Raw genomic sequence first — 23,180 nt, 5'->3', positions numbered from 1 at the left:
ACATGAAGATATCGATAAATGCCGGTTTGTGATGGAAACGTCATTTCCTATTCTGATGCGTACATCAGGAGATATGTGTTTGCTGCAATTAGATTGTGTTATTGCACTATTGATTATGTTTTACTGCTGTAAACAATGCTCAATCAGATGTTAATACCTGCATATATGGGACTAGTACTTCAAAATAAAATTGAGGTGAAGCTGTTATGAAGGCACTTGTGAAAAGTAGAAAAACAAGAATCCTGTGATACAATGATGTTTGGCGAGAAAAATAGGGAAATTGTATATGTTTGGGGAAAAGAACAGTATGGCGGAGAGCAGTATGAGAGTAATACAGTTTGGGCATTAATATAATAAGGAGTAGTCGACAGGATGTTTGCTGGTGCAAACAGGGTGAGAAAAATGCAAGGAGTACAGAGAGAGAGAGAAGAGAAAGGACTTAAAGAGCGAACAACTATTCCGTCCAGATACTGCATATGTAACAGATTTAATGCAAAACGCTAGTACACGTTGGTAAAAGTAAATTAAATCTTCTGTTTTAGAATCATGGAAGAGCAGACAAAGTCGGGCCACGGTTGGAGCGACCGGAAACGCTACCAGTGCCTTCGATGCTATCATGTGAATGGTGAGGAGAAAGTTGGTCCTCGCTACAGAATCTTGGACCATTTCCTGCGGCAGCACCTTTCACTGGATCAGGCGCCATTCCATTGTAAGCTCTGCCTGTTCCGCTGTTTCCAGTTCAGAGATTTGCAGCGACATGTTAAGAATTTTCCTCGGCATAGGATGTTGCTGCAAGAGAAGGGGGTAGAAGATAGTGAAAGCTATCTTGTAAGGAACCCCAATCCATACACCGTTGGACCAAGAGATGTTGCGCCAGTGGCTGAGGACACTCTATCCCAGGCAGTTGACATGGCGTTCCCAGATGGTTTAGATTTCCTTGATAATGTGATGGAGGCACCGCAGTACGTACCAAGACCTTACACCCCTGACATGTCGGCGGCAAGGCTTGACACCCCAAGGCCAAAGGAGCATACACCATCTCGGGTCAACAACGCGGCAACATCTCCAGCAATCATGGACAGCCTCCCAACTATTGAGGAGTGTAGACAACTCAAGGGGAATCAGTCCGTTTCCTCCTCATCATCATCATCTTCATCCTCTTCAGGCAAGACATCATGTGAAGGCTGTCGTGGTGTGTTGAAGGAACTGGAAGGCATAAAGGGCATGCTGCGAGGTATTAAAAGCCAACTTGAGATGCAGGGCAACACCAACCAGCAGTTGACCATGACTATGGTAAATCTCGCAGGAGCTATCAGCTCTTTGCGTGCACAGCCTGTCCAGATGCCGCCTGCTGTCCCCATGACACAGCCCACTACGCTTACCGAGGCTCCACATCGGAGAGTAGAAGAAGGAATCAGGGAGCGCGGTCGTCATCAGGACCATAAAGAAAACAGGCGGCCACAGTGGCACAAGGAGAACAGCAACCACTACCACCGCCGGGATCGCAGTCCATTGCACAAAAAATAGAAGATTATAAAATGATGTTAATGAACATTGATCACATAGTTTATGGTTTTATCACAGTCAGTGTAAGGCACAATTAAATATCTAAATGGTATCACAGTAATTTATAATAATGAAACTTAACTTTGTAAATTTTATCACAGACATTGCTATATACTACACTAATATCTAATGTATGTGTATCCTGTGCAGTAATAAATGATCTCCTTTATATCTAGAAGATAATAAGCATTATAATTGTATTGTGAATTTAAAGATGCTCAAATGAAAATCCAGTTTTTTTAAGTGCACAAAGTTGGTGCTGACATTTTGTAAATATTTTAAAGATGTTGAACTTTGTTGTTAAAGTTTAAAGATTGTTATACATGTATGTGTGTGTAACCATGAGTTTAAAAGTTTTTTAGGCATTAAAGAGGGACCTTTAATGTTAAGGAGGGGGTAATGTCATGACCCCATGTTGACATTTTTATTAAATAGGTCACGAGAACATGTTTGTTTTTATGACCATGTTTTACATTTTAAACTCTATGTCAAGTGTTATTTCTTATTGCATTCAAAACTAAACATCTTATTATCAACATCTACTATGCTTAATTTACCGTTTGTATGGTTCATATCCGTGTAAAATCCATTTTTGTTGGTCACTTCAATCACATGTTTGTATAGACGCCATATTTAAAGGAAGTGACTTTTGACCTTTTGTTGAATTATGGGTAGTGTACATTGACGACCTCTGTCAAACTTTGTCAGCAGACAGTTAAATCTCGTATTTTCGTACTAGATTTATACATCATGCGAAGGTTTGATTTTTATCAAATAATTACAGTCATGTGTATTTATATGTTCTAAACCTTATTATAATGCTTAAAGAAACATTTCCAGTCATTTTAATAAAGTTTTTACTGTTTAAACTTTAGGCGGTAACTCTGTTTATTTTGAGGTGATCGGTTACGCTCGGAAGACGCGCGGATGGTGCGCGGTTGAGTTATTGCTCGGATTAATGTTATGACTGCGCAAGGCTCGGACCTGCTCGGAGCCCGAGTATATAAACCCTGGTAATTTCACAGTCAGGGACTCTGATTTTTTTGGAATTAAAGGCACATTCTTATTACTAAATTGTTCTCGAATAAATATTATTTTTAGGCATTTTCATTAAAAGTAAGTTAGAAACATTATTCATATTTTTGCATATAATAGAGTTTTTGCATAAGATTTAAGACTAAGGTATAGGGATATTTAATCCTACAGTTTTAAGATTGATTGAGCATTGTAAATGTGAGTTTGAGAATTGTATTATTTATGATAAATTGTTGAATGCATTGATGTACTATTGATGCAAGTTAGTTAAGAATAAAAATTTGTTGAATTTTATTTGGTTGTTTATTATAATTATTATTTGAGAGTCATTAAATGACTCAGGCTATTATCTTCAGTTTATTTTAACAGAGTCCATTTTATTTAAAATGTTTAAATACAACTTAATGAAAGAAAAGTTGGTTTAACACCAAGAGTAGGCCCGCTATCACATTGCGTTAAGAAAAAGAAAAAGAAGAACCGCTCGGCTCGTTACAGTATTTAAGATTGAAACCTTATACTTTGGAACTGATGTTTGCTAAAATTTATCAATTTGTACTGATTTGTGTAACCCAAGGCAAATGGTTATTGTAAAACCTTGTTAACACTCTAGGAAATTACATTTTCAGTCGAATTTTGATAAATCTTTGTCAGAACATGTTTTCTAATAATGTCAGAGGGCTGAGTTCGAAAATGGTTTTGGTCTGTTGAAAAACATGGCTGCCATTTGGTGGGCAGTTTTTATGCCCCCGGATCGAAAGATCGGGGGTATATTGTTTTTGGCCTGTCTGTCTGTCATTGTGTCAGTCAGTCATTGTATGTGTGTGTCCCAAGGTTAAAGTTTTGCAATAACTTTTGCAATATTGGGAAGACAGCAACTTGATATTTGGCATGCATGTGTATCTCATCGAGCTGCACATTTTAAGTGGTGAAAGGTCAAGGTTAAGGTCATCCTTCATGGTCAAAGGTCAAATTTATGGCTTCAAAGAGGCGCAATAGGGGCATTGTCTTTCTGACAAACATATCTCTTGTCTTTATAGCTATGGTGTAACCTTGCTAACACTGATCTGTAAGACACATTTTTAGTTCAATCTTCATGAAACTTAGGAAGAGCATTGGATCAAATGACATCTTGAACCAGTTAGAAAATAGTTCTGTTACAAACTTACAATATGGCTATAGTAAAACCTTGTTGACGCTCTATTTGCCATATTTTGACGCCACTCTTCTTGAAACTTGGTGAGAATATTTGTCCAAATAGAATCTCGGCTGAGTTTCAAACTGGGTCCTGTGAGCTGAAAACCAAGGTTAGGTCAAAGTAAAAATAGCATGTTAACACTCTAGAAATATTATTTTTGTGCAATCTTAATGAACTTAATTGGTGAGGTTATTTGTTCTAAAATACCGGTATGTGCCTAGAAATTAAATAGTCATGCTTCATGCATGAAGTACTTTCATTATTTTACGACTCCACAATCTTACAGAATAGTTAAGTTTGTTTGACTAAGTTTGATAAAAGTTGGACAATGAACGTGGCCTCTACTGTGTTTACAAGCCAAATATTAATAACAGACAAGGCTCACTGAACGACAGACAAAAAGTGGCCAATAGGACCCTCATGAACACATTGTTCTCATGTGAGCTAAACAAATCAGTTTAAAAAAAATGTTTTAAAGGGGCCTTTTCACCTTTTGGTAAATTGACAAAATTAAAAAAAAATGTTTCTGATTCATAAATTTTCGTTGTAGTTAGGATATTTGTGAGGAAACTGAATACTGAACGTTTACCATGTTCTAAAATATCCATTAAATGCCTCTTTTGATTATTTAAAAACCTGAAAATTATAAAGCGTTGCAACGCGAAACAATTGAATAATTTGGAGAGTTCTGTTATTGTTGTTAGTATTGCTTATATAAAATATATCTCTCATTGTATGAGCACGGATGGCCGAGATGTCTAAGCAATAGACTTACTACTGGGGTCAGTGGTTCAAGCCCAGTTAAGGGGTTACTTTTTTTCTTTCTTTTATTTAATTCTTTTTTTTTACTGGAGCTTTTTAAATAAAATGTTCACATATATCAATACAAAGCATTTAATGACAAACTTCAATACATGCCAAAATCTGTGAAAAGGCCACTTTGAGTGGTATCACAATCAAGAGGACCATGGGCCCTAAGGCCATCACTTCAATCAAAACAGACTATTTTTTAAATGGGCAATATATCAAGTACCATCTGGTATATATACTATTATGTGAGATTAATATAACAATAGGAAATTGAAACAAGTATATATAAGTATATGAAAGTATAAAGCTGGCAGGCGGAACAAGCTTGTCCGGGCCATAACTATGTTGTTCATTGTCAGATTTTAAAATCATTTGGCACATTTGTTCATCATCATTAGACGGTGTGTTGAGCGAAAGAATTACGTTGATATCTCCAAGGTCACAATTTGAGTTTGAAGGTCAAAAATGGCCATAAATGAGCTTGTCCGGGCCATAACTCTGTCTTTCATTGTCAGATTATAAAATCATTTGGCACATTTGTTCACCATTATTAGACGGTGTGTCGCGCGAAAGAATTACGTCGATATCTCCAAGGTCAAGGTCACAATTTGAGTTTGAAGGTCAAAAATGGCCATAAATGAGCTTGTCTGTGCCATTACTATGTCATTCATTGTGACATTTTAAAATCATTTGGCACATTTGTTCACCATTATTGGACGGTGTGTTGCGGGAAAGAATTACGTCAATATCTCCAAGGTCAAGGTTGCCACAACTAAAAATAGATTGATTTTGCAACAACTATGTAACTATGAACAATCAGTAACAATGCACATTTTGATTTTGAGTTGTCTCTCTTTATCAGACTTTTTATGGCCCCGGTAGGGTGGCATATTGCAGTTGAACTGTCTGTCAGTATGTCTGTATGTGTGTATGTCAGTCTGTCCGTCTGTCCGTCCGAAAAAAAACTGCACATTTTGAGTGGTGGATGTTCAAGGTCAAGGTCATCCTTCAAGGTCAAAGGTCAATTTTTTTCTTTTTTTTTCAAAGCGGCGTTCTCATGAAGCTGCACATTTTGAGTGGTAGAAGTTCAAGGTCAAGGTCATCCTTCAAAGTCTAAGGTCAAAAAAATAATTATTATTTATTTCAAAGCGGCGCAATAGGGGGCATTGTGTTTCTGACAAACACACTCTTGTTTTTTTTTCTAATAGAAATCAAGGTCAATTTTACACAAGGGGGTTTACAATACACATTTTGAATTGTCTCCCTTTATTAGACTTTTTTCAACTGAAAACCTGGTTTTGTGACAATTTTGTCCCTTGTTAATATATGGAACAAAATAGTGTACTCGATTGTGTTGTTATGGCTACAAGAAAGAAAAGAAAAAGTATTTTCAGAGTGGGTTTTCAAAACTGAACAGTTTAAAACCAAATGATTGCTATCATTTTCACAAATTAAAAACACTGGACTATTTTTGCCCTTTGTATGAACCTTGCTTTCTCTTTATAGTGCAACTGCATGATATAGCCTACACATTTATGCATGGACATCTGTCAGTTAATACATCGTTTGAAAACATTCCTATCTATTGAAAAGAAAACTGAACACGAACTGTACTAATTATCAAGACAGGTTGTGCAAAAGTAAGATCATGATAGACCAATTAGTGCAACAAGGACTGACCCTGTGCCTAACTGAACCGCCGTCTGGTTTGTTTGATTATGAATGACAAATGTTTCATTTTTGTTACTCAAAATGTTGATGATTCTGATTTTGATTCTGGCCATTGATTCAGAAACATGAAAAACAACCCAAATAATATTGAAATACTTAAATATTACCATTACCTAAGATAACTATAATAATTTTTCATGAAAATCACTTAGGACTAAAGCAAGAAATCAACAAAGATTTTTTATTAGCTCAAGGCTTTTGGAGAAAACCCAAGGTATTGTCATAGCCAGCTCGTCGTGTCGTCTGCCGTCCGCGTCATGCTAAAACCATAACATTGGCTCTAAAATCAAAGACGTGCTTCCACCTACAACTTTGAAACTTCATATGTAGATGCACCTTGATGAGTTCTACATGCCACACCCATTTTGGGGTCACTAGGTCAAAGGTCAAGGTCACTGTGACCTCTTAAAAAAAAAAATTCTGACAAGTTTTCATTTATTCAAAACTGCACCCGTAGCCAAGCGTGGCACCCGTTATGAGGTGCTCTTGTTTTATTCTTATTTTTTTTATTTAATCTTGTATACGTGGTCTGTCAGGAGCTTATGGGGATCCCTGCATTTGTTCTATAAATTATTCACAAGTTTACTATTGAATTTTGCATAGACAGCAGGACTCAAACCCAGCTTGCCTACTGGGCTGTTTCAGGAGAGTTGTCCCCTGTAAATTAATCTATGGTTTCAATATGTACATATCCATGTGTCTGTGTTGGATCTGTTTTCATTGACCAAAAGTTTGTCATAAAAGTGTTCCTAGAAATTAAATTTTAATTTGTCATAAAGTAATTATACTAACATAACTATATATTTTAACCCTTTCAGTGCAGGAACTGAATTTAAAAGGCCTTTGCAAACAGTTTGGATCCAGATGAGACGCCACAGAACGTGGCGTCTCATCAGGATCCAAACTGTTTGCTATTCTGATAGTATTCTTTGAAAAAAATAGAAGAAAATGCTAATTTTAGAAATTCTGCAGACAACATTTTAGCAGACGACAAATTTCCCAGCATGCAAAGGGTTAACACTTTAGAGGCAACATTAGTGGCTATTCTTCTTGACATTGGTAAGAACAATTTAGTTTTAATTTTGTATGTATGATATCCCGACTGAGCTCGGTCACGTGGTGTGAAAACTAGGTCAGTACATCAACCTGAAGTCAGAGTTTTTGCCCAATCATCATGAAACTTGCAAACAAGATTAGTCAGGTTCGAAAATGGTTTGAGTCTGAAAATGGAAATGGTTTAAGTACAAAAATGGTTTCAGTCCGCTAAAAACTTCACTGCCAGATACATCTTGTGAGCAAGACATTACATTTTTACTCATAATGGTTCAACTTTCTCAGGTCTTAGGTTTTAACCCTTTGCATGCTGGGAAATTTGTCGTCTGCTAAAATGTCGTCTGCTGAATTTCTAAAATTAGCATTTTCTTCGATTTTTTTCAAAGAATATCAGAATAGCAAACAGTTTGGATCCTGATGAGACGCCACGTTCTGTGGCGTCTCATCAGGATCCAAACTGTTTGCAAAGGCCTTTAAAATTCGTATCCCGCACTGAAAGGGTTAATGACATAGTATTTTTGCTCAGCACAGGCTATTCATAATCTGAGGCTATTAAAAGATGCGGGAAAATAAAACTACTGCTGATAAACAAGGGAGAGTCCAATTTCACAGGTGATAACAGGGCAATAGTATAAGGGTTCGCTTGTTTTTATTCTCAGCTCTCAATTTATAACACGTTGAACATGAGTTCAACAATGACTACAGGGCTTCATAATCGCTAAAAAGGAATATAAAAAACAATTAAATATAACAAGAATTATGTTTAAAAAAGATAGTCGGCGTAAATGTTTTCTCTGAAATAAAGTTTGAAATTTATGTTTCTAAATAATTAAATTGAAAACTAAGTTTAACTTTTTAGCTCACCTGAGCACAACGTGCTCATGATGAGCTTTTGTGATCGCCTTTTGTCCGTTGTGTGTCGTACGTTGTCCGTTGTGCGACATCAACATTTGCATTGTTCACTCTCTAAAGGCCACATTTATTGTCCAATCTTCATGAAATTTGGTCAAACGATTGGTTTTAATGATATCTTGGATGAGTTCGAAAATGGTTGCGTTTGCTTGAAAAACACGGCTGCCAAGGGGCGGGGCAGTTTTCCTTATATGGCTTTATATGGCTATAGTAAAATCTTGTTAACACCTTTGAGGCCACATTTATTGTCTGATCTTCATGAAACTTGGTCAGAAGATTTATCTCAATAATATCTTGGACGACTTCGAAAATGGTGCCGGTTGGTTGTAAAACATGGCTGCCAGGGGGCGGGGCATTTTTCCTTATATGGCTATAGTAAAACCTTGTTAACACTCTGGAGGCCACATTTATTTTCCGATCTTCATGAAACTTGGTCAGAAGATTTGTCCCACTGATATCTTTGATGAGTTCAAAAATGGTAACCTTTGCTTGAAAAACATTGCTGCCAAGGGGCGGGGCATTTTTCCTTATATGGCTATATATGGCTATAGTAAAATCTTGTTAACACTCTAGAGGCCACATTTATTGTCCAATCTTAATGAAACTTGGTCAGATGATTCATCCCAATAATATCTTGGACGAGTTCGAAAATGATGCTGGTTAGTTGAAAAACATGGCCGCCAGAGGACGGGGCATTTTTCCTTATATGGCTATAGTAAAACCTTGTTAACACTCTAGAGGCCACATTTATTGTCCAATCTTGATGAAATTTGTTCAGAAGATTTGTCTTAATGATATCTTGGATGAGTTGGAAAATGGTTACGTTTGCTTGAATAACATGGCCGCCAAGGGCATTGTTCCTTATATAGCTATCTAAGGCTATAGTAAAATCTTGTTAACACTCTAGAGGCCACATTTATAGTCCAATCTTCATGAAACTCGGTCAGAAGATTCATCCCAATAATATCTTGGAAGAGTTGAAATATGATGCCGGTTGGTTGAAAAACATGGCCACCACAGGGGCGGGGCTATTTTCCTTATATGGCTATAGTAAAACCTTGTAAACACTCTAGAGGTCACATTTATTTCCCGATCATCATGAAACTTGGTCAGAAGATTTGTCCCAATAATTTCTTGGATGAGTTTGAAAATGGTTTTTCAATTTATAAATGGTTTATATAGCCTTATATGGCTATATATGGCTATAGTAAAACCTTGTTAACACTCTAGAGGCCACATTTATTGTCCAATCTTTATGAAATTTGGTCAGAAGATTGGTCTCAATGATATCTTGAATGAGTTCGAAAATAATTATGTTTGCTTGAAAAAATGGCTTCCAAGGGGCGGGGCATTTTTCCTAATATGGCTATAGTAAAATCTTGTTAACACTCTAGAGGCCACATTTATTGTCCGATCTTCATGAAACTTGGTCAGAAGATTCAACCCGATAATATCTTGGATGAGTTCAAAAATGATACTGGTTGGTTGAAAAACATTGCTGCCAGGGGGCGGGGCATTTTTCCTTATTTGGCTATAGTAAAACCTTGTTAACATTGTAGAGGCCACATTTATTTTCCGATCTTCATGGAACTTGGTCAGAAGATTTGTCCCAATAATATCTTGTTATCTCAGGTGAGCGACTTTGGGCTTTTCAGGCCCTTTTGCTTTTTATGCTCCCCCAAAATTTATTTTTGGGGGAGCATATAGTCGCCGCTTCGTCTGTCTGTGCGTGTGTGTGTATGTCTGTTTATCCGTCTGTGCACAATTTTTGTCCGGGCTATTTCTCAGCAACTTATGACCGGAATTCAATGAAACTATGGGAAGCTTAACTACCAAGAGGAGATGTGCATATTATCAGCGGGTTCTGGTCGGATGATTTTTCTTAGAGTTATGGCCCTTTGAAATTTTCTATAAAAAAAATCTTCCCCCTACTACTGTGCCCTCAAGACGTTTCCTTTTATCTGAATATATATTGCAATATTGTGACCAAAAAAACCTTTGGGGAGCATCTCCCGTCTCCGACGGTTTCTTGTTTCACTTGTTAGTCGCATATTTACCGCATGAAATGTGTGTTATAGTCGAACCATACATTAGTATAAGTAGATAAAAAATATACTTTAGGAGTGCACATCATATGTATCCTCACATACCTTATTATGAGTGTATTTATTCGCCATCAAAATATATCATATGTTAATATTTGATTTACATGCAGTTTTTTTCGACACATTTAAATCACATTTTTATAGCCGTGTCATGCAAAAACGGGTCTTACGCGTTTGGGCCAGCGTATCTTAAGCCCAACCTGTGCATTTGCTCGATCTGGTCAGAGGCTATGCTGTTCACTATAAATCACTCAATGTGTTATGGTCTCGTTATGTATCTCCTGACCAGACTGAGAGATGCACGGCTGAGTGGGCTATTCATATATGATGGGTGCATTATGGAATAAGACCCATTTTCGCATGACGAGGGTCATTAACAATCTCATAGCGAATTGTAAATGGCACATTTTAGCACAACACTTTCGATACAAAATTGAATTAAGAAAACATACTTGTAAATAATAATGGCAGCCTATCCAGGCGTCCAGGAACGATTTCCAGACGTGCTGACCGAGTACGGCAAACATTTGTGGTTGGATAATTAAACGATTTTCCTCTTATCGTGACAGTATACTATTTCAGTAATGTTTGTTTTCTCGTCTTGAAAGCAAAACTGTGTTATCGATAGTCAACTATATATTTCCCGGACGATTTAATGAACGGGTACTGACCCTGACATTCTGCGAGATGGATTTGATTAATTGAAATTGTAACTGGGCCACAATTTGTGTAGTTTGAACATACAGAGAGTAGTCCGGAATTCTGAACGCTCTGTGAAACAGCTACGACGAAAAAGCGCATTGGTGCTCTAGCTATACCCATGTTTAAATCAGAGCAGGTATGTATGTTAATATACATACCTGGTCAGAGTTGTTGACACCGTGGGAACTGCTAGGGTAACAAGTAATGCATAAACAACAAAGTACTGGTCAACAGGGCTGTCTTTATGACTACTTAATTCGTGAGTAAAAAATATTGCTCGCAGGTTTATTTTCATCAATTATTTTATTGTACATTTTGAATTTGTAAATGATGTCAAAAATCAAGAGTTTGGTACAGGTAATTTCCATCATGAAGTTATATTCTTTGTGAGATTGGTATTCGATATTCCAATAAATTCATTTATTATGATGGTGATTGCAAATTGCCTTTGTATTAAGTTCTCGTTACCATTTTCATCATACTTGTTATGCTTTCAGAACGTCAAAAAAGCGCCATGTTGTTGTTATTTTGTCTAAGTTATCTCTATAATATAACTAGGATGATAACAAGTGCACACACATCTCGACCCGTGCGTTAAGACACACACTTTGTAAATTTGAATGGCTTGTGTTCATTTCAAAATTGCGATTAATTTTGAAAAATGAGTTGCGTCTTAAATTATGCAATAGCGAACAACTTCAGTGCCTTCAGCGCTTTGATTTCAATTGTCAATGCCAACATAAAATCGGTGTCATAATGGTAGAAACGGCTTGGTCAGATGTCATTTGTATACACAAACATCACTTAAGCCGATAAGATTACCGGTACTCGACTTCGTTGGGTCCCGGTCGAGTGCACTGAGGCTTTATTTTTCTTCCGCTTGAATAAATGAGAAATGCAACCCTTCGTTTTGTGTATTTTGCTTTTAATTACATTTTAAATGCGTTATTTTTACATGCCAATAACTGTGTCCAGATATTATATACATAGATGTATGAAATAACTGTGTTCGTCCGACACTCGTGCTTCGGTTTCTCACGCCAGAGTTAGATACATACACATACACTAAGCTATGGTCGCGGAAGAATGAACTCATGTCACATCAAGCCGGATTCCCCACATTGTGAACTATTTCATTATTATATATTCTTTTCAGATTGTTTTGGCATGAATCTAGTTTTTGAGACAAAAGCGAAATATGGGGCAATTCGAGTCGAAGGTGCACATTTCTAGGTTTCTTAATTTTTGTAATTACAAATCCAAAACTAAGCATTGAAGATAAATTGAGTCGTGTTCTGAGAAAACTGGGCATAATGCATGTGCATAAAGTGTCGTCCCAGATAAGCATATGCAGTCCGCACAGGCTAATTAGGGACGACACTTTCCGCTTTTATGACATTTTTCGTTTAAACGAATCTCTTAGCAAAAATCCAAATTAGGCGGAACGTGTCATCCTTGATTAGCCTGTGCGGAATGCACAGGCTAATCTGGGACTACACTTTACGCACATGCCTTATGTCCAGTTTTCTCAGAACACGACTCATTCGAATACTTTTTGTAAAAAAATCACGTAATTTGTTTTTTACTGACATTCCTATTGCTTACGTCTGAACAGTTAGTCATGACCAATGAATATGGCACCATTTTGTGGATCTGGGCGTATTTTAAAATGTGACTTACTTACTTACTACATGTCCTGGGCCTGTATTCACCAACCGATTCTTAGACATAAGAATAAAGAATAGACTTAGAACAAGAAAATTATGCTCAGTGTTTGAGTGTTTACAGTCAGCCACTGGTGATTTTGCCATAAACAAAGCATTGTTCATGAAGAATGATGTAGATAGAGGTGATAAATGCAAAGTTTGACTCAGAAATAAAGCAGCTATTGAATATCCAATTAAAAGAATATTCTTTATTTTTAGACTGAAGTCTAAGAATTGGTTGGTGAATACGGGCCCCGATTAAAATAATGCTGATATTTTGATAATTGTAAATGATTCTTACTGTAGCTCTCTTATGAAAATTAACTAGGTGCAAAATTGTATATTAAGATGACTTAAATACAAAAACGTTGGCATATAAGATCCACATATATTACATTTGTTTGAAAGGTTTAAATCAATTGAGTCCACAATATTACACATAATTATGTCTTAAAATATTACACTGTTTCCATACTTAAGATCGTCAAGACATAACTTATATCGATATTATAACGGTATTAAAACAAACAACAAAACAAGCTAAAAATAATAACGAATCAATTTATTATGTTTGGACATATTTGCCATATTTTATAATAACATTAACATAACAAGAATAATCAATTCAAGCGCATTACAGAAGCAACGCCCCGGTAAATGATGTAAGAAAGTTATTCTGATCCCCGTAAAACCGTCCGCCAGTCCCCATCTGCACCCACACTGACTGACCCTTGTTCAACACAAGAATGGCCGTATTCCCGGCTTGCTGACTTGTATCACCCGCCGTACTGACCAAACCGTCTACTGTATGAATGCCGTCTACATATAGTCGAGCGATCATCTGACCTGACGCCCAGTCATCAATTGTGAAAGAGAATATGTAAGTTCCCGTCATGGGAATGGTCACAATGCCCGTGAGATTATTGTACATATCACCTTCTTGGCTTATCAGTCTGTTGTACTTTATGACGGATCCTGGATGGACAGTTCCTTCAAGGTGATCCAGGACTGCAGTGAACGAGTATGCCTCGGTAACCTGTCTGCGACCTCGACCTGGTAAAGAAAATCAAAGAAATTGCACAAACACTTCTTCTTAAACAACAGCAACATTAATGACTACTGCCATATATTCTACCACTACTACTACTACTACTACTACTAATACTTCTATTTATACTACCACTAGAAGTATCTATACTATAATACAAGAACAATAACTACTCATATTACAACTACAACTTATAATGCTATCACTGCTACTACTACTTCAACTATTGCTACTTTTACAATAACACCAATGTCAACAAAAATACTGCTTCTATCTCTACTACAGTCAGTCAACCAGTGTAGAATCACTCGGCAAAAAACGTTAATCTTTTGACTACAATAATTTCTTTCGGGATTTAGTGTCAATGTGAGAAGATGTAAAAATAAAGGGTAAAATCTATTTTGTATGATAACAGGTCAGGCCAAACGGCATATGCAGTTTTTTTGTCAAAAAGACCCAATTAATGTTCACCCTTCGGAAAATTATTAAAAAGCATTCAACTTACAGAATTAGCATTTCAAAACATTGTCATGACATTTGTTTTCAATCAGCAAAATGTTTATTTGAAAATAAAAAAGCCCTCTATATCCATATGCACATTTCAAAACATAACTCATTTAATCAGTTCCGGTTAACTTTTTGCTGCATTTATCCCCCCCCCCCCCCCCCCCCCTGTAAGCATAATACAAAAGCTTTCTTGCTAAAACTTTGTTAATTTATTCCTTTACCTAATGTATACCGTAGACACTTATCATCTTGTTTTTATTGGGGCATTATGAAAAATTATATCCAAAGTCATTGGAACTGCTGATTATCCGGAACTGGTTGAAAAACTGTACTACTTCCAGTTGAACCAAAATAACTAAAAAACATAAACAAATATCGATGCTTATGATGACAATAAATTTTCTACTACTACTACTTTTATTATTGGTTACCTTTTTGCTGACTTTGGGAAACCAGGTTCTGTATAATAGACGCATGATCGTATAGAATCTTGTCCTTTTCACGCAGTTCTTTCTTGGTTTCGAGTAGTTCTTGTTTAACTGATTTTAATTCTTCTTCTAACTTCAATTGAATTACTTCCATTTTTAACTGCAAATCGTTTATAATTTGCATCGTATCGTCCATGACTGGAACGGTTTTAGCAGCGCCCATTAAGACGGGAATGTATCCCAGAAGAATAAGAGCGAGCAACATAGTTTGTTCTGTTTCCGCGGAGAAGTGACCACTGTAGGAAATTGCACTGATATTAATAGAGTCGATTGGATTGCATTGTCTATAAACTAGAGCTTCTTAACTTGAAAAGTACAAGGTAACCAAAGAGTAACCGAGTCGCGTGGGTTCAATGGCCGTTGATAAAGGTCAAGTTTAAAGGGTGTTGATAAAGGTCAAAACCTGCGTTAAACAGCCACGCTGACAAAATAAAGTTAACATCCTATCAAAGCATGTCCATTCAATCTAGACGTTATTGAGTTGGCATATCCAATATGACAGTAAAACTATCAAATATTGATAATAAATTCTTGGCGTCCAAGGGACGATTTTATAGTTCAAAAAAGCCATACCGATTCCGCACATTTCTTAATTTTTGTATATAGTCAGTAAAAGTAGATATCGTCACACGCCCTGGTTGAGAAATATCTGGTTGAGAAATATATGGTTCTTGCTTATGGTTACTCCACTCCAGGTAAAGACCCAATGGCTAATGCCCTGTTGCTGAAACACTTTCAAGCAGTGTTGGACGGAATCGGATGGTCTAATCATGTGATGAAGTTTGTTTGATTCTAATGTGAACCATTTTTAGACCGGAACTCTGATCAAGTAGACCCATTTTATACAAGATTTTTGAAAAAGCAGACCTATTTGTATACGATACCATTTAGAATGTGGACCCATTTCAATACAAGAATTTCGATAAACTGGACCCATTTCAATACTAGAATTTGATAAAGTGGACACATTTCATACTATAATTTTAATCTCTATCATATCAATACAGTACACTTATTGAATTTACTATTATATGTTTATTTGTAAATTTATATACAAGAAGGAAATTTATCATACCCATTTTGATACTGATACTTTCAAATCTATGTATGCATGTTTATACAAGCAAATTTCTGATTTCAATACACATATTTATACTTAGATGCTCAAAGCAATACCCATATCTATAATTTAGTCGAAAAACACACCCCATATTTTCGGCACACCCCTATATACCCGTATATAGGAAGTTACCCCCCGGGTGCTTAAAGCAATTTAAATGTTTTATATTGCTATTTAGACTGTTAACAAGTTCATATAGTTCATCAGTACCATAACCCATTTACTTTATAAAGTCGTCGTCGCGAAACTAGATCACAACATTTTGTTCCGTTTACATCAGGTTCAAACGTGACTGAAACACTCGTTCTCGATGTCAAACTGATATAATTAATCACAAAACCGCATCGTGGAGCGGATATAGATTTTTAGAGGTTTAAAGTGACATTAGACGTATCTAACAGTATATGCTATGTGTATAGGTGTCTATCGCAACAGATGTTTATCTCTGGTGTTTTCACTTCATATACACTTATATTTGATAATGCAGCATCAACATACTAAAACAATATCCCGGAAAGAGAAAACTAATGCATTTGAATATCAACCGTACTTTTGTTTTGACAACTGACGACAGAAATAATTCGATGTACGATGTGAATCTAAATTTAGTTTAAGTTCAGATTCGTTCGTACGAAACAAAGACACAATTTTGTTTTACGGATCATTTTAATTTCCTGCAACGATATCTATTCATACGACTCACGAACACTAACTCCGCTACTAATAAAAAAGACAGTTCCGCTCGGCTTAGAGGACAGTGGCAGTCATATAAAATATTATATATATATATATATATATATATATATATATATATATATATATATATATATATATATATATATAAACAACTGGTAGCAAGATGAGTCATTGGGTAGTTACCACATTGGGTAGTTACCACATTTTAACTAACTCTTTTGACCTGTTAATTCTTTTTCAGCTCAATTCAACATTAAAAAATGCGTCTAATGTCACTTTAATAAATGTGGCGTTATTCATTCAATAAAACAACCACAGCTCGTAGAACTTTAAATTTAAATTTATTATGTTGATAAAAAGACATTTGATTAAGACTAACGAAACGGACGCGACCCCCATTCGGGAATCTCACTCCATAAACTCTTCTCATAAATACAATGTGCTTGCTTGTTGTTATTTTTACCTGTAGCTGTATAATAAAGCATAGACAGTTTTGCACGAACATCTGTCTGTAAATAAATTGAATGAGCACATTCCTGACAACATAACATGAAACTTTACCATTTTTTTCTAAATGATCTCATTCTCCTTTATGTCAATGTATATTGCTTAATGACAACCCGAGTTTGAGCTATAACAAATGCCTGTTGGTAAATGGCAAATGCTTTTTGGATTGTGATCTACATAACAAACATACTGCATCTCCCGTGAGCCTTTGTGCTTCTTTAATTACAATACTTGGGGGCATATACTACAGTAGCTTCGTTGTATCACTAGTTACTTGATAAATTTAAATCACATATTCTCTTTTGCGTATCACATGTAATTGGCGTGTGGCTATGACATTTATTAGTAAAAACATCATTTTGAATTAAAAATCAAATCATAGCGAAAAATTAACTTCTTCGAAAAAAATCACTACTAATTAATAATTACCTAGCCACACGCTAACCACCTGTGTTGCGTATGAATAAAAACACGTCCAATTATTATCATGTTTATTGAAATTTGTATTTCTTTATTGTTTGTAGATGAGAATTTTTAACTAGTAATTACAGACGCAATTGCACCATTTATTGCACAAGAATTTTAACCAGACGAAAGCCATTCGCTCTATGCATGTTGCAAGGTTTGACGCAACAGGAAGCAACCGAATGCAACATGACTCTTTGAAATGTGCCTTTCATATAAAGCAGTGAGCCGGAAACATTGGGATTATTAAACTCAAAGTTATGGGTTAACTATTAAACTATTTTTGACGAAAAAGCCCGCTCTCTGCGAGTCAGAAAGAACGCCAAAAGCAAACTAGTCGCGTGTGCAACAGCAAATCGATGAATGGTTAATACATTTTTATGTCAGTACATTTTTACGTACGTCGTTGCCTGTAAGTCACAGAGCACAATAATTATTAACCGAGCTGGGCTTCTTGGAATTAGCAATCTATATTTTGTTGACTTTACGCAGTAAATGACTTCTAAGATTTATAACGTATGAAAATGACTAGTTGACTGCATCAGATGACGGAGTGAGTGCGTACGGTACATACATAGTTTAGGACCGGATACAGATGTGCATCTCCTAGTTTGAGTCATAGGCGCTCGATGGCAATGTTCATTTATTATACTAAATCAATAAAAATCTTCCGACAAAACGTCTTCATAAAAAAGATAGTTCGACTATGTACAACGGGTAACTAAAATAAATAAATAAAACATTGCCATCGAGCGCCTATGGTTTGAGTGAGTGCTTGGAGGATTAATTGATTGATTTATCCGTTCATGAATCTTAAATTCATTCATCTACGTGTTCGCAAAATACGTGGTACTGTACAGAAATATTATGTTGGGTTTCGTAAACCTCAGTTGCTGATAACCTGCAATTACCACAGGTCAAGCGAACTTTTAAATATCAAACATACCGCAGTTGTTACTGGCGATCATGCCGGTAGCCTATCGTTCGTACCACTAAATTACACGAACAAGATGAATAAATATAACGATGAACATAGTAGTCACGAAAGACAGCAGATAACATTTATTGGTACATTTGAATGCTCCCTAAAATAGTTCGCTTAAGAATTAATAATCGCTACTTTCACGTCCGCCAGCCGTGGTTGGTACACGCGCTTCTCACCTCGGCAAGCATAGACACGATACCACAGTGTATAAACCAAGTGTATCATCCCAGGATGTTGCGATGTGATTGCCATGGCGAAATGAATATTTGGCGTACGTGCGTTGCTTGAAAGGTAAATTATTTTCCTTTTTTGTCATTATGATGGTCTTCAAACAGTAAATTAATATTCAGATTTGAATGCATATTTCTCGGGCATGCTATTATGCATTGTATATATTGAAATAAGGATGCAATGCATTACTGATCACCGAACATCTTGTCAAAATGTTATGATCTAGTTTTGAAATCTTTGTTGTACTGGCGTTTTAACAAATAACAATAACTATTAATAAATCAGATGTTAGATTAAGAATGTGCACTTTCGATCAGTACAACGTTTTTTTTTTAGTGATTCTTTCTTACATCAGATATATGCATTTAATAATACACACGTGTGCTTCTACGTCTGTATCAATTATTGCATAAACTGAATCAATCATGTGTATTATTATATCGATTATTATATATCAATTAATGGGATTTTCAATATGTGATTGAAGTAAACGTGTCATTATTTCTCCCTCCTAAATGTTTTAAACACCTACGAGACAGTTTCATTCATTTCATTGATTACCTATGTTTAACACTGGCGGTTAGTCTTGGTAAGAAACAGCGTTAGAATGAGTTATCTATAAATAGATGGCTGGCACACACATGCATGCACACGTGTTGGTTAATAAATGTGAAGAGACTGTGGAGATTTTGTAATACTCTTCGATTTAAGGAATATAATTTGCAGGTATTTCTGTCCATTATTTATTTAGCTGAAACTTCGTTCTATATTAATATGCATTTATGATATAGCCACTGTTGCATGGCCTAAAGTAATACGGAATTTCAGTAATTTGCACGCGTAAGTTTACATTATATACATGTGCCTATGTTTTGGAAAAATAATGCAAATTCTAAATCATCTAAAATCAAGGTTACCCTTCATTATAAAGTTAAGGAAATATCGTTTCTTGTTGCTCTCTCAGATAATACGTAATTTAACACAGATTGCAAGTACGAACAGTTTATGCTGGTGCTGGTGGTGTTGCTGTTGCTAATGATGATACCAACTTTACTGATGATAACGATGATGATGATAATCATGATGAGGGTGATAGTAATGATTATTTTGGTGATTTATATTAACTCTGTAAATTTCTTGGAAAACATTAATATAGAACTAAATTATTGCTATTTTACAGTAATATGGCGGACGAGTCAATAGAAGTTTGCGGCTTGGACGGTAGTTTTGCTACGGTAAATTGCACGTCAACCCCTATGAAAACTATCTCTGCTGAAACACCACTGGACCTGAGTAAAAACATGTCCCCCATCAGCCAAGACAAGTGTCAGTGGTGATTCCTGTTCACATTTTGAAATTCGTATAGTTTATGTTTCATTACTTGGAATAATACTTGAAGATTTTAATTTTTTTGGTATGATTTGAAAGTCTTTTGAATACGACAATAATTGTTTGTTGCTGGTACAGTATTTTGAGATTTTTATTTCCAGGTTTCTACTTTCATGTTTTGATGCATTGGAATTCTTCCATTGTGCCTAAAAAGACAAAATACAAGACGTAATCAATTATTGTTCATCACAATAAATGATACAAAATCAGCAAAATCGGCATAGATTTATCGCAATAATTTATACAATTTGCATATAATGTAATCGCAATCAATGATACAGCATCACTGCAATATGATACATTCATTTTAAAAACCATCTTGTGTATTTTATTAAATATCTTAGTATATTTAAAATGCCGATAGATTATATGTATCATAACAGTAATTTGACTTCAATTGCAATATATTACATACAAAAATATGTATATTTCAAAACAGATTTTAGACAAAAAAGGATATTTTGGCATAGATCAACATGTGTTTTCCAGTTTCTACTGTGATTTTCATTGTTTTCATAAACAACAACTTCTTCGAAGCGGAATTATACGTTCTCAAGGGAAACTTAATTCTCTACGACATCTAAAGTACAGAGTTTACTTACTTTTTTACAGTATTAATCCATTTCTTTGTATCAAAATTAACAGCGGTATGTAAATATTTCCGTTACGCCATAGCAATCACATCGCAGCATCCTGGGATATACAATTGGTTTATACACTGTGGATACCGCAGCTATATTTCAACATTCGTTTCAACGTTCGTGGGTCTAGAAGGTTAATTATAAATGTGTTCTGGGTCAGAGATATTTTAACGTTTAAATATAAGATTATTTACTTGGAAAGACAAATATGATCACGATACAATTAAAATAATTAAGTATGCGGTATTGTACAACGACATGCACCATGAAGCGCATCACAATGATTTATTTCCAAAGAATGTACCTTTTTGTGGCATGTTTTAAAACAATGTTCAAGCATGGGCACAACTGTCGAATGATTCTTTATTTTTTTTTTTAATTATAATCGTATGATATGTTTAAATGTTTTGTCATTATCAGCCAGTTTTATTTAAATGAGTGTCACAGTTGCTCCCCAGGTGAATTCGGCCTGTATCTATCTATGAATGTCTCCCACCCATTTAACTTTTTTATATGACACCTTGTGAACAATAATATTTCAATTTGAGCAATTTTGAGGCTCTTCAAATTGCTGACTGTACGTTAATCTTCTGAACAAGCGATGGGTACGTTATTGTTGTTGAGAATTAATGTACCAGCTTGAATAATATTCATTGACCAACCTAATGTACTTTTCCTCGTCATTTTGCAATGATAGCAGAACAACTGGATTTCTCACATAAAATTACGTAGTGCTCAGAACGGCCATACCGGTCAGCGTTTTAATCGCTTAACCCATTTATGCCTAGCGTCTAGAAAAAAGGCCTTGGAAAACAGCGTAGACCCAGATGAGACGCCGCATGATGCGGCGTTTCATCAGCGTCTGCGCTGTTTGCTTAAAGAAATTTCTTTAAGAAATATTCTAAATATAGAAATAAATATACCAGACATCCCTAATTTTGGAAACAAATTGATCCAATTTAGAAGAATGGGATAGTTTACTAGGCATAAATGGGTTAATCAGCAAAGATTCGCGTATCGCGTGGCTAGCAAGCTAGAGTAGTGGTCGGAACATCCGCTTCTCACGTAGGCGGACTTGGTTAAACCTCACTGTGGGTTTAGTTGTCGCTCAAATACAGGTCAGGTGGGGTCTCCTCCATGTTATCCGCTCCCCTTATTCTAAACCCGCCGAGTACAAATTGAGCTTCTGAATATATTATCGCACAATCGCGATAAGCATATACACACACATGAACTCACACCATACAACCACCGCGCAATCGCACGCACATAATAACGTACGAATACATGCGCATGCTCACACGTAAGTATCGAGCTGTAACCACGTGATCCTACTGCTTAAGCGTCCGTATGCCTTGCAATCTTAGAATAAATTATATACTTTTGTATTAACTATTATGAACGAAACTATCTCTTTGCGGAATGAATCAGCAAAACCAGCTCGGACGTTAACATTGTTTGGACAAAAGTAGTCTACATGCCTAAAAGTATCTTACACATGTCAGAGTTGTCTTCCTCTGTAATAATTTGCGCTCGAACACCACATTTACTACGAGATCAATGCCATTTAATAACGTAAACCATGCGCAGAAAGAACATCGAGGCAGCAATAAAATCCACTCAGAAATCACAGACGATAAAATGAGGTAGTGTGAATACACAAATCAGTATTGCACAGTTTCAAGCACATGTCAATTACACCAAAAACAATTGTATGCATATGTGGAATGACCGTTAGCGAAAAATGGGCACAATGTAGAAATTGTTTAAACAAAAAAGGCAAGAAACAAACATAGCTGTACTGTAATATAATTCAAATGATAGTCGTAATACATCAGCATTAATACATCAACATGTGTTTGGTTGTCAATAAGCAATATACATTGTCATGAAGCCATTTGCAATATTATTGTCATTTAGCCATATGCCGGGGCCATATGCATGTATTGGCACATACGCCCTTCCATACAATAAAACTATCCACATCCATATTTAATGATTGTGCGTTCATAATGGATTTCACTTAAAATGCTATCCTAAACGATATCAAATGGTGAATGATTCAATCGCCGATTTATTATCATTATATCAGTGTTACCGACTATTCTATTTATAGATACATATTTATATACATGCATGTTCCAGCTGCGGGATCGTTGATTTTTATTTTGTATACGTATATCTAAACATCTGCCTTCGTATGACATTGTTACCAGACTTAACTGTGAACAATTTACAAGCCGATAATACTTCCATATCTTGAGGTCGTTACCGTGAGTGAGGTAACA

At 35.8% G+C, this 23,180-nt stretch overlaps 1 protein-coding gene and 1 long non-coding RNA gene across 4 annotated transcripts; one reads left to right on the top strand and one right to left on the bottom strand.

The window, feature by feature from the left end:
• Positions 1–13,356: 13,356 nt before the first annotated feature.
• Positions 13,357–15,114, bottom strand: LOC127831656 (uncharacterized). Its single transcript, XM_052356679.1, has 2 exons — positions 14,802–15,114; positions 13,357–13,868 (listed from the first exon to the last, which is right to left on the bottom strand). Exons 1-2 carry the CDS (start codon positions 15,061–15,063, stop codon positions 13,450–13,452), a joined length of 681 nt encoding a protein of 226 aa, XP_052212639.1. The 5' UTR covers positions 15,064–15,114; the 3' UTR covers positions 13,357–13,449.
• Positions 15,115–17,911: 2,797 nt separating this feature from the next.
• LOC127831659 (uncharacterized) lies at positions 17,912–20,470 on the top strand. 3 transcript variants are annotated; one of them, XR_008026430.1, is made up of 3 exons: positions 17,912–18,212; positions 18,563–18,922; positions 20,043–20,268. It is a non-coding gene; the product is annotated as an uncharacterized LOC127831659 (long non-coding RNA). The 3 variants fall into 3 exon arrangements; XR_008026431.1 differs by lacking the exon at positions 17,912–18,212 and adding an exon at positions 20,353–20,470 and having other exon boundaries at positions 18,406–18,922; positions 20,043–20,188; XR_008026429.1 differs by lacking the exon at positions 17,912–18,212 and having other exon boundaries at positions 18,301–18,922.
• The last annotated feature ends 2,710 nt before the right edge of the window (positions 20,471–23,180 follow it).

Source organism: Dreissena polymorpha, chromosome 5, assembly GCF_020536995.1.
Source record: "Dreissena polymorpha isolate Duluth1 chromosome 5, UMN_Dpol_1.0, whole genome shotgun sequence".
Classification (NCBI taxonomy): domain Eukaryota; kingdom Metazoa; phylum Mollusca; class Bivalvia; order Myida; family Dreissenidae; genus Dreissena; species Dreissena polymorpha.
This window is presented reverse-complemented; position numbering and strand designations above follow the sequence as displayed.